At 41.5% G+C, this 10824-nt stretch overlaps 1 protein-coding gene across 1 annotated transcript in view; it reads right to left on the bottom strand.

Annotated features, from left to right (window-relative positions):
* Pstpip2 (proline-serine-threonine phosphatase interacting protein 2) overlaps positions 1–10824 on the bottom strand; it is a 76427-nt gene that overhangs the window by 34936 nt on the left and 30667 nt on the right. The window contains exons 2-3 of the mRNA XM_013014793.1: positions 8076–8176; positions 1721–1798 (exon numbers count right to left, since the gene is read on the bottom strand). Of these exons, the coding sequence (XP_012870247.1) occupies positions 1721–1798; positions 8076–8176 (179 nt within the window). The remainder of the gene's footprint in view (positions 1–1720; positions 1799–8075; positions 8177–10824) is intronic.

Below are 10824 nucleotides of genomic sequence, written 5' to 3'. Positions count from 1 at the left end.
GCTGTAGCTCAAATGGTAGAGCGCTCGCCTTGAGCTGAAGAGCTGAAGGACAGTGCCCAAGCCCAGAGTTCATGCCCCATGACTGACAAAAAAAAAAAAAAAGAATATCAGCCATCCTTTAATGTGTAGAAATTATAAATACAGAAATGCAAGGCAGTAAAGAAGGGCTAGGAAGGAACCCTAGTTATTGGTTGCCTCTTTTTCATTCATTTATCAATCATCATAAACTTAATTGCCTTATACTATGGATCAGGAATTGTATCAGATTTTGGAGATCAATGGTGTAAGGCAGACACTGTCTCAGACTTCACAATCTAATGGAAGAGACATTGGACAAATTGTACTGTGTTAGTTTTTCTATTACCACATAACAAACAGCAGCAAATCTAGTTGACAAATTAAAAACATGTATATCATGTACAATGTGACATTTTAAAATCTGTACACAGTGTGGAATAGTTCATAAGAAATAAAATATGCATTATCTGCTATTCTTAAATTACTTCTTTTCTTTTTTCTATTTTCTTTTTTTTTTCCGGTCCTGGGGCTTGAACTCTGGGCCTGGGTGCTGTCCCTAAGCTTTTTTTGCTGGAGGTAGCATTGTACCACTTAAACCACAGTGCTCCTTCCAGCTTTTTTATTTAGTTTATTGGAGACAAGAATCTCATGGACTTTCCTGACCAGGCTGCTTTTGAACCACAATGCTCAGATCTCAGTTTCCTGAGTAGCTAGGATTACGGCATGAGCTATCAATACTTGACTTCTTACCATTTATTGTGCTGTAACAGTTAAAATTGACTCTCTTGGTAATTTTCAAGATTACAATAAATTTTTTCTGATGATAGTCACAATGTAAAATAATTCTCTTGAATCTACTTCTCTTAACTAAAAGCTTGTATCTTTTGACCAACATCTCTCCAGCCTTGATCTCAGCCCCTTGTGATTTTGTTTTCATTTCTATTCAATTCTTTTTCAGAATTTCTTGGGTGCTTCTGAAAATCATCTTGCTCATGCTATTAATTAACTTCTTTATTTTCTTTAAACATATTGTGTACAAGTTGTTATGTCGAAAACGAACTTTACAACTTTGGTGGGGGGGTGGACGGGGATGGGACGTGAAGGGTAAATAAAGGAGGAGGCTGCAATGCTTGATAAGAAATGTACTCATTATCTTGCCCATGTAATTGTAACCCCTCTGTACAGTATGTTCACAAAAAATAAAAATAAATAAATAAATAAAAAACCAGAAAGGCTTTAAGGAAACTAGAAATGTTAATGAGAGATTATGGCTTCATAATTTAGTTTTGCCTTCTTTCATTATCTAAAATTTTCACAATTTAAAACTTTTTTTTTTTTTTTTGTCAGTCATGGGGCTTCAACTCTGGGGCTGGGCGCTGTCTCTCAGTTCTTCAGCTCAAGGCGAGCGCTCTACCACTTGAGCCACAGTGCCACTTCTGGTTTTCTGGTGGTTAATTGGAGATAAGAGTCTCACAAACTTTCCTGCCTGGGCTGGCTTTGAACCTCGATCCTCAGGTATCAGCCTCCTGAGTAGCTAGGATTACAGGCATGAACCACTAGTGCCCAGCTTTGAAAAAAATTTTTTAAAAACATTAATTTTATGTTTTATCCAATAACTGCGCACTTTAACATGCTGAAGCAGAGGGAGCTCCAGTAGATCTTATCCAACTTAGAAACGAGAAATACTCATCTAGATACCTACTTGATCTCAGATTGTCCACAGGGCTTCTTCTTGGAGAGGCTGAGCAGATCTTTACCATATTTCTCTTCAATCGATGCCCTGGGAAAACAGAAAAGAGGGTTACAGGTCATTTTTGGAACTAACTCTAAAAGCCATCTCTAGATCTTTTCCTCCCAAATAGCTGGGTTTGCAAGCATAAGCCACGGGCTATATTAACAATTTCTTAAATTATTACCAGCCTTTAAAGAAACATTAAAAAATAGAGAAGAAGAAATAGAATAGAAGCCAAGTATGGTGGTACATGTCTGTAATTCTTTCATTTGGGATACTGAAGCAGTACAATCATGAATTCAGGGTCAGCATGGTCTATACAATAAGACTCTCAAACTCACACAAATAACTTTGGGAATATCCACATTGAGAAACTGTTGTTTATTTATTTATTTACTTATTTTTCCATGCTGGGAACTAAACCCAGGGCCTTATACATATTAGGCATGTACTCTATCATTAAGCTACATCTCCAGCTGAGCAATTTTATCTAAGAGAGAGAGAGAGAAAGAGAGAGACTCTCTTTGAATTTACATTTCCCTGATTTCTAGTGTGGTTGTACACCATGTATATGTTTACTGAACTTTTTATTTCATCTTCTATGTTGTCATCCTGTTTCACCTGAATATTTGACCCTTTTCCTATTATTTGGTAGAAGTTCTTCATATACTATGAATATGGTACTTATTCTTACATTAAAAAGTTTCTCCATTTCTTTTTTTTAGGTTTTTTTTTAAAATAACCTTTATTTAAGATGTGCATTGCAGAAAACATATATAAGCAAAGAGCAAAGTATTACTGCCACAAGCAGTTCAATGGGGCATGACTGCCTAGATCCTTCATATAAACACACCAATCCCTTTTAGGCAACTGAGATTGTATGGTATGTGTCATGCTTTTCCAAAAGTTGTGAATTCACCAATTCAAAAATCCAAAAGCTGCACGAAAATTTTGATAACTAAGACTAAACTATATCATATAACCTCTCCATTTCTTTATAAAATTTATTTTATTTATTTGCTTGTTTATTTTATTATACTAGAAATTGAACTATGGGCCTTATACTTTCTAGGCAAGTGATCTACCATGTGAGCATACTCCAGTCCTCTAAATAACTTTATGTATTATATTAAAATAATATGGGCCAGGTGCTAGTGTCTCATGCTTGTAATCCTAGCTACTCAGGAGGCTGAGATTTGAGGATCAGGGTTCAAAGCCAACCAGAGCAGGAAAGTCTGTGAAACTCTTTTATTTTTTGGGGGGGGTCCAGTCGTGGGGCCTGAAATCTGGGCCTGGGCGCTGTCCCTCAGCTCTTCAGCTCAAGGCCAGGGCTCTACCACCTGAGCCACAGCACCACTTCCGGCTTTTTTCTTTTTGCTTATGTGGTGCTGAGGAATCAAACCCAGGGCCTCATGCATGCAAGGCAAGCGCTCTACCACTGAGCCACCTTCCCAGCCCAGAGCTACCTTCCCAGCCCCTGTGAAACTCTTATCTCCAATTAGCCACCAAAAAATCAGAAGTGGTGCTGTGGCTCAGTGTGGTAGAGTGCTAGCTTTGAGTGAAAGAGCTCATGAACAGCCCCCATTCCCCAAGTTTAACTCCATGACTGACCAAAAAAAGCTTATTTTTTACTTTTTTAATTAAGTAAAAAGCAAAGCACAGAGGATATAGTAATAATTTCACTAAAAATAATTTGTTTTGAGACCTGGTAATGATTATAATGAATATACCTTTATATAAATACACAGGTTGGACAGATTGATACAACAAATACTTTTGAGGGATTTTTTTTTTTTGGGGGGGAGGGCAGTCATGGGGCTTGAATTCTGGGCCTGGGTGCTGTTCCTAAACTCTTCAGCTCAAGGAGAGCACTCTATCACTTAAGCCACAGTGCCACTTCTGGTTTTCTGGTGGTTAATTGTAGATAAGGATCTCACAAACTTTCCTACCCAGGGTTGACTTTGAACCATGATCCTCAGATCTCAGCCTCCTGAGTAACTAGGATTGCAGATGTTAGCCACTGACCCCCAGCCACAACAAATAATTTTTCTGTGTGTGCCCATCCTGGGGCTTGAATTTGGAACTGGGTTCTGTCCCTGAGCTTTTTGGCTCAAGCCCATAACTCTACTACTTTAACCACATCTCCACCTCTGGCTTTTGGGTGGTTAACTAGAGATAAAAATTTCTTTCCTGCCTAAGCTGGCTCTGAGCTGTAATCCTCAGATCTCAGCCTCCAGAGTAACTTAGATTACAGGTGTGCACTGCCAGCACCTAATCACAACAAATGATTTTTAAACATGAAACAATACTGTACTGCTTTTTAAAACTTGAGTATGAAAACTGATCTTTAGTTTCTTGGGAGAAGAGGAAAATGAAGTAAAGCTGAAGGAATTGCTAAATTTAATTGTTTCTTTGCCACAGGCAAAAAAATGTTCACAAATCATACTTGTAAAATTAAAAGAAAAAGTTTATGAAAATGATCAAGAGAAGCCAGATGTCGGTGGCTCATGCCTGTAATCCTAGCTACTCAGGGGGCTGAGATCTGAGGACCATGGCTCAAAGCCAGCCTGGGCAAGAAAACCATGAGATTCTTACCTCCAATAAACCACTAGAAAACCTGAAGTGGCACTGTGGCTTAAGTGGTAGAGCCCTAACCTTGAGCTGAAGAGCTGAGGGACACCGCCCAGGCCCAGAACTCAAGACCCACAACAGACAAAAAAAAGAAAAAAGAAAAAGAAAAGAATCAAGAGGATTGAGATGTTAAAATATTTCTTCTTTCCTTGCTTTCCTTCTTTTGTGGCTGAGGTGCATTTTCTTGGCTGCTGGCCCTCCTATTCTCTAGCAGGCCTATCTGTTTGCTCTGAAACTAGGTCAGTGAGTGTTCCTTCTTATCCTTCTGGCTTCACATGGTGCTCTGCCTCACAGTTGTACCGAGACCCTGTTTCTTCTCATGCTTCTGCTCTTGGACTCCTTGTGAAGTTTTTCCCAGGTCCTGATCTTTCTCTAATTATAGAAACAAATGCATTTGAATAACAAAAAACTATTTCTATCTTTCTGAATTCCTACTGATTGAATTTATAGTCTAAATTATGATAGTATGCAATGAATAATAATTTTATTGTGTGTTAATACTGGGGCTTGAACTCATGGCCTTGACCTCTTGCTGGTTTTTTTTTTCTCACAGCTGGAGCTCTTCCACTTGAGCCACATCTATAGTTCAGGCCTTTTGTTGATGAAGATAAGAGTCTCTCAGATTTGTCTACCCTTCTCTGCCTGGGATGGCTTCAAACCACAATCCTCAACCTCCTGAGTAGCTAGAATTACAGATGTGAGCCACTAGCACTAGGCTAACATTAACCAGTAAGTTAATGTTTAATTAATTAATGTTTAAAGGGAAATTACTGTACACTAATTTACATTAATGTTTAAAATGTTAACATAATTATTTTTTTTTGTCAGTCGTAGGGCCTGGGCACTGTCCCTCAGCTCTTCAGCTCAAAGCAAGCACTCTACCACTTGAGCCACAGTACCACTTCCAGCTTTTTCTGCTTATGTGGTGCTGAGAAATCAAACCCAGGGCCTTATGCATGCGAGGCAAGCACTCTACCACTGAGCCACCCTCCCAGCCCATAATTTAATGTTTAAATTAACTTACAGGCAAAAAAGTTTTACATGCAGAATTGTGTTAAGGCCATTTATACTTTTTTAAATATATGCTGTATGTATGTCCTATCCTTTTGGAATTATGCCCACTAAGAGTGCTAGAGAATCTTTTGTGGTTTCCAGAAAAAAAGACGTTATCTAACATTCTAACATTAAGGAAACCTCAGGCAGAATCTGTTCCCCATGGGAAACCCTAGAATGTGGTAAAGATGAATTTCCAGGAAGTGCCATGGCCTGCTCTTTGGAGAAAAGAAGGAGCTTTACTGAAGTGAAACTGCAGTCTCATCTGCTGGAAGTCAGAGGACCCACATGCAATCAAAAGAGGATGCTCTCTGGCACAATTGGGGAGGACCAGGTCCCAGGGCCTGAATGCAAGAGAGGAGTCAGCAGGACCTCAAACAAATCACCACTGACTAGGGAGGCCTTTCCCTGTCTTCCCTCCATCCCAGTGCACCTTCTTATCTGCTTATCCATTTATGTCTTAAATATAGATGATGCATCCAGCATCCTCCTAGAAGCTAAGACCACAGAAATGACAGAAATATAAGAATACCTAGCAGAGTTCACAGCCTTGTGGAAAAGAAAGATGCCAACCAATACTATAGTTTACAACCAAGTAACCATGCCCATATGCAAATGTACAGAACAAGAGATCCTATTCCTTTTTTTGTTTCTAACTGCTAATTTATTTTTTAATTTTTTAATTGTAAAAGTTAACACGGTAATCAGAAATGTTGATGGGTTTCACCCATAAAGCATATGCCATGCTTTAATCAATCAATTCCATCCTCCCTATTGCCCTTACCTGCCTTTCTCTTTCCCCTTCCCACCTCCACCCTATGTGCCTTTCTCCTTCCCTTTGTAGTCCTTCTATATTCAATTCATCTTTTTGTTGTTAGTTTTCCTTTTTCCTTAAGACAGAATCTCAATACATAACCCAGATTGGCCTTGAACAAGTTATCTTCCTATCTCAGCTTCCAGAATACTCGTATTGCAAGAGTGTGGTATTATGCTCAGATTTTATTATTTTTCCTTCTATTTTTTTGTTTTTTGTTTGTTTTTACATGTGATAGGAAACACACAATGTTTGTCTTTCTTCTGTGCGTGTGTATGCCAGTACTATGACTTGAACTCAGAGCTGTGAGTTCTTACTTAATTTTTCTGCTCAAGACTGACACTTTATCACTTTAACATTTCTGGCTTTTTGTTGGTTAACTGGAGATAGAAGTCTCTTGCCTTTGTCAGCCAGAGCTAGCTTCAAAACTCCTCTATCCAGGCTCAGTACCACATACACAGAAAAAGCTGGAAGTGGTACTGTGGCTCAAGTAGTAGAGAGTATAGCCTTGAGCTGAAGAGCTCAGGGACAGCGCCCAAGCCCAGAGTTGAAGTCCCTTGACCAAAACAAACAAACAAACAAAACACCTCCTCTATCCCTTCATCTTTAGGTCTCAGCCTCCTAATTAGCTCTGATTGCATGCATGAGCTACTAGCACCTGGCCATAATATTGGCCTTTCTGCGTCTGAGTTATTTCATATAACACGATGATTTACAGTCCCATCCACTTTTCTGTAAACAATGCTACACTTCCTCTTAAAACTACTTAGCTGGCTACATTCTTTACAAAGCTCCCCTTGAAAATCCCAGCTCTCTTTGCCCTGTCTGAACTTTCTCCAGTCTGACTTCCCAGACTAAGAATGATGCATGTGCTGACTCCGCTCCATGAACTCATGGCCAATATCATCAAGCCTTCGTTAGCAGGCTTAAAGCAGCCGGAGATCACCCACAACCTTAAGCTCTAGCAGCCCCCAAGTTAGAGTGGTACGGACAGTGAAAGCCTTTTGCCATATACCTGACACTTGGGTAGGTGGCTTATTTTTACTGAATACGCTAGTTATTGCATCACAACTGAACCATGAATTCCTTGGGAAGATCCTGCTGTTAGCTCAAAGGGGATCTTACAGAACATCCAGTACAGAGTCGTCAAGTTACCAAAGAGGAAACAAACACCTTGATGAATCTCACTGCTGATAGCGGGGGACCAGGGTCAGAAGTCAGAGGCTTATGACTCATCCCCAAACTGTTTTATTGTGAGCTCGCCTCCCAGTTATTCTGTTGGGAAAGTATTGTGGGTTGCCACCCCACTAAAAAAATAAACATACTAAAGGCCCAACCACAGTCCTGCAGAGGATGGCTTTCTTTGGAACAGAGTCAATACAGATGTAATTAACTGAAAGGAGGGCACTCTGAAGTAGTTCATTTCTTCATCCAACATGACAAGTGTCCTTATAAGACAATGTCACTACACCATGTGAGGGTAAATGGGGGCCTTGGGAATGACAGCGCTGCAAGCCAGGGCATACCAAGGCCTGCTGGTGACACAAGAAGCTAGCAGGGCACAGACCACATCATCCTCCACAGCCTCGTGGAAGGCCCAGTCCTGCCTCCCCTTACTCACAGCTCCATACCCTCCTGCTCTCAGAATCAGCCCCTGCCTCCCACTTGCCACATGGACCATGCTCACTGCTCACCATAGAGTGACCACTGTCACTTTCCACAGGAATCCAGATACCCTCCCCCACCCCACCTCCACACACACCTGTCAAAACCAGCAAATGGCTTCCAGCCTGGCCCGCCATCTTCAGAGGGGCCTATACATCATACCTTTCTTTTAAAAAGTCTTCAAACTCTTTGCAGGTTTTTCGGCCATTGTTCAGATGCTGGATGATGCTGTCATAGCCCACGGTGCTGAGGATGTCAGAGCTCTGGGAGGAAGAACAACATGGAGTCAGACCACAGGCGGCCCCGGGGGATAGAGCACAGACAGGGATAGGTGGGGGGAGAAGTCTGCATTGCCACATCACTACATCTCTTTACCTCCAAGACATGAGACCAAGCCTGAACAGTGAGCATTCTCACCATTGGAGGAATATATTCAACATGAGGAACCTAGAGGGCCACAGAACAGGAATGAACATGGAGGAGGGAGAGGTGGGCTTCAGTTCCTTGCTAGGCTTCTACTTACACCTAAGTTGGGCCAAAAGAGAAGAAAGAGCCTGGTGCCCACTGGGACCTCTGCCATGCCATCATCACACTGCTGTGTGGAAACTGGATCAATCCACTGGCCAATTTAACCAGGGACTCTGCAAGTATTGTTCTTAAACTTGCCACTAAGCTTGGCCCTGACACTTTACCCCACAGCCAGTTAACCCACATGAGAGTCCAGGTATGTCTGCCCTGAGAGACACTTAAATCACTCCCCACTCCCTCAGCCCTTTTTTACTCCAGTTATTTTTCATTTAGGGTCTTCCATTTTTGCCCTTGGACACAATTCTCTTACATGACCTCCATTGTAGCTGGGATCACATGTGAGACCATGCCTGGCTTGCTTTGTTAAAACTGGTTTCTCACTTTTCTTTCCCTCAGTGTAGCCTTAAACCACAGACCTCCAGGTTTGTATCTCCTGAAGAGCTGGGATTACAGACATGAGCCACCATGCTAAGCCACTCTAAATTAGAAGTTTGTTCATATTTCATTCTACTGTGCTCTCCCCAGATTGAGAACATTAGCCAAATACCCCTGCTCCATAGCTCTAGACACAGAACATTTAAAAATCAAGGTTAATTCAGCTCCTCGAAGCAACAAATCAGCAACTTGTAAAGAATATCAAAGTATCCTCTAATGAGATTAGCTTTCTGCTTTCTACCCCATAGATACAATAGGTTGCCTGAGTCAGACTCCAGTCTCTATAGACTGAATCTAGATGTGTTCTGGAACTTTAAGCTCACCCAGGCAGCCCCGTCAAGTAGGACTTCACCAGGAGGCTCTTCTCCTGACCAGTTTGCAGAGCCAGGAGCTAAGAATAAACACTGGATGAACTTGAAGTCAGTCATTCACTCCCCTGTATACTGTAGCAACAAACCTTGCAATGACTTGCACTGATGATTTACCCAGAGCTCTAGATAGGCACATTCTAGGTAAATATCTAAATATATATATATATAAATTTAGATAGATAGATAATAAATCTCAACCTTAGACTAAAAGATCTTTTCTGTGTTTTTTTATTTTGTTTTTGGGGGTTTTTTGGCAGTCATGGGGCTTGAACTCTGGGCCTGGGCGCTGTCCCTCTGCAGTTCAGCTCAAGATGAGCGCTCTACAACTTGAGCCACAGTGCCACTTCTGGTTTTCTAGTGGTTTATTGGAGATAAGAGTCTCACGGACTTTCCTGCCTGGGCTGGCTTTGAACTGTGATCATCAGATCTCAGGCTCCTGAGTAGCTAGGATTACAGGTGTGACCCACCGGTGCCCAGCTTTGTGTTTTTGTTTTTGTTTTTGCCCATCCTGAGACACCCAGGGCCTGGGTGTTATCCCTGAATCTCTTTGTGCACAAGCCTAGCACTCTACCACTTGATCCACAGGGACACTTGTGGCTTTTCTGAGTAGTTTATTGGAGATAAGAATCTCACAAGGACTTTTTAGCCCAGGCTGGCTTTGAATTGTGATCCTCAGATCTTAGCCTCCTGAGTAGCTAGGATTACAGGTGTGAGCTACTAGCACCCGATAAAAGATCTTGACAAGGAGAAAAAGCTCTTAAGTGAGGGGCTTTTCTGCCCTAAGAAAACATCCAAAAGAAAGCACCTTGCAGATTTACAACCTATATGTCACTTATGTTGAAATAAGGAAGTTATTCTCTGGGAATCCCAAACTTCTCAGCTTTAGAACTACAAGATACAATTAAAGGGGGACATCACAGCAAACAATGAACCTGGAAGGTGGTAGAAATTGAAGAGCACACACAGCGATAAGGGCCCACAGACCAACCACTAACTTGAACCTTGTAATTATGAGTCAGACACAGGCCTTAGCTTGCTTCTCTTGTGTCCACATTTGTGCCCACATCTCAACTTATTAGATGTGCTGTTCCCTGCTTTTTTGGCTTTGCCAAACAAAACTTCTGTAAATTTCTGACTAGACTGGTCCAAAAGTCTTCTGTGACAATGTCACAAATTTGGTCATCATCCGTGCCATGAACATGGTATGCTATGTCACAAACTTGGAGCCTCAGGTTAAGGACCCTGCCCTCTAAGACCCACCCTGGGATTTTAGACATACGATGGTGACTCCATTAGAATAGTTATGATGGAGATACAAATACAGATGATAGAGATAGAGATGATAAAGATAGAAATAGAGATGAAGGGTTAGGAATGTGGCTTAGTGGTAGAGTGTTTACATAGCATGCATGAAGCCTTGGGTTCAATTCCTCAGTACCACATAAACAGAAAAATAGCAGTGCTGTGGCTCAGGTGGTAGAGTGCTACCCTAGAGCAGAAAAAGCTCAGGGACAGTGCCGAGGCCCTGAGTTCAAGCCCAGAACTGTAAGAAGGAGGAGGAGGAGGAGGAGGAGGAG

This window comes from Dipodomys ordii, unplaced genomic scaffold (assembly GCF_000151885.1).
Source record: "Dipodomys ordii isolate 6190 unplaced genomic scaffold, Dord_2.0 Scaffold25, whole genome shotgun sequence".
Lineage (NCBI taxonomy): Eukaryota > Metazoa > Chordata > Mammalia > Rodentia > Heteromyidae > Dipodomys > Dipodomys ordii.
This window is presented reverse-complemented; position numbering and strand designations above follow the sequence as displayed.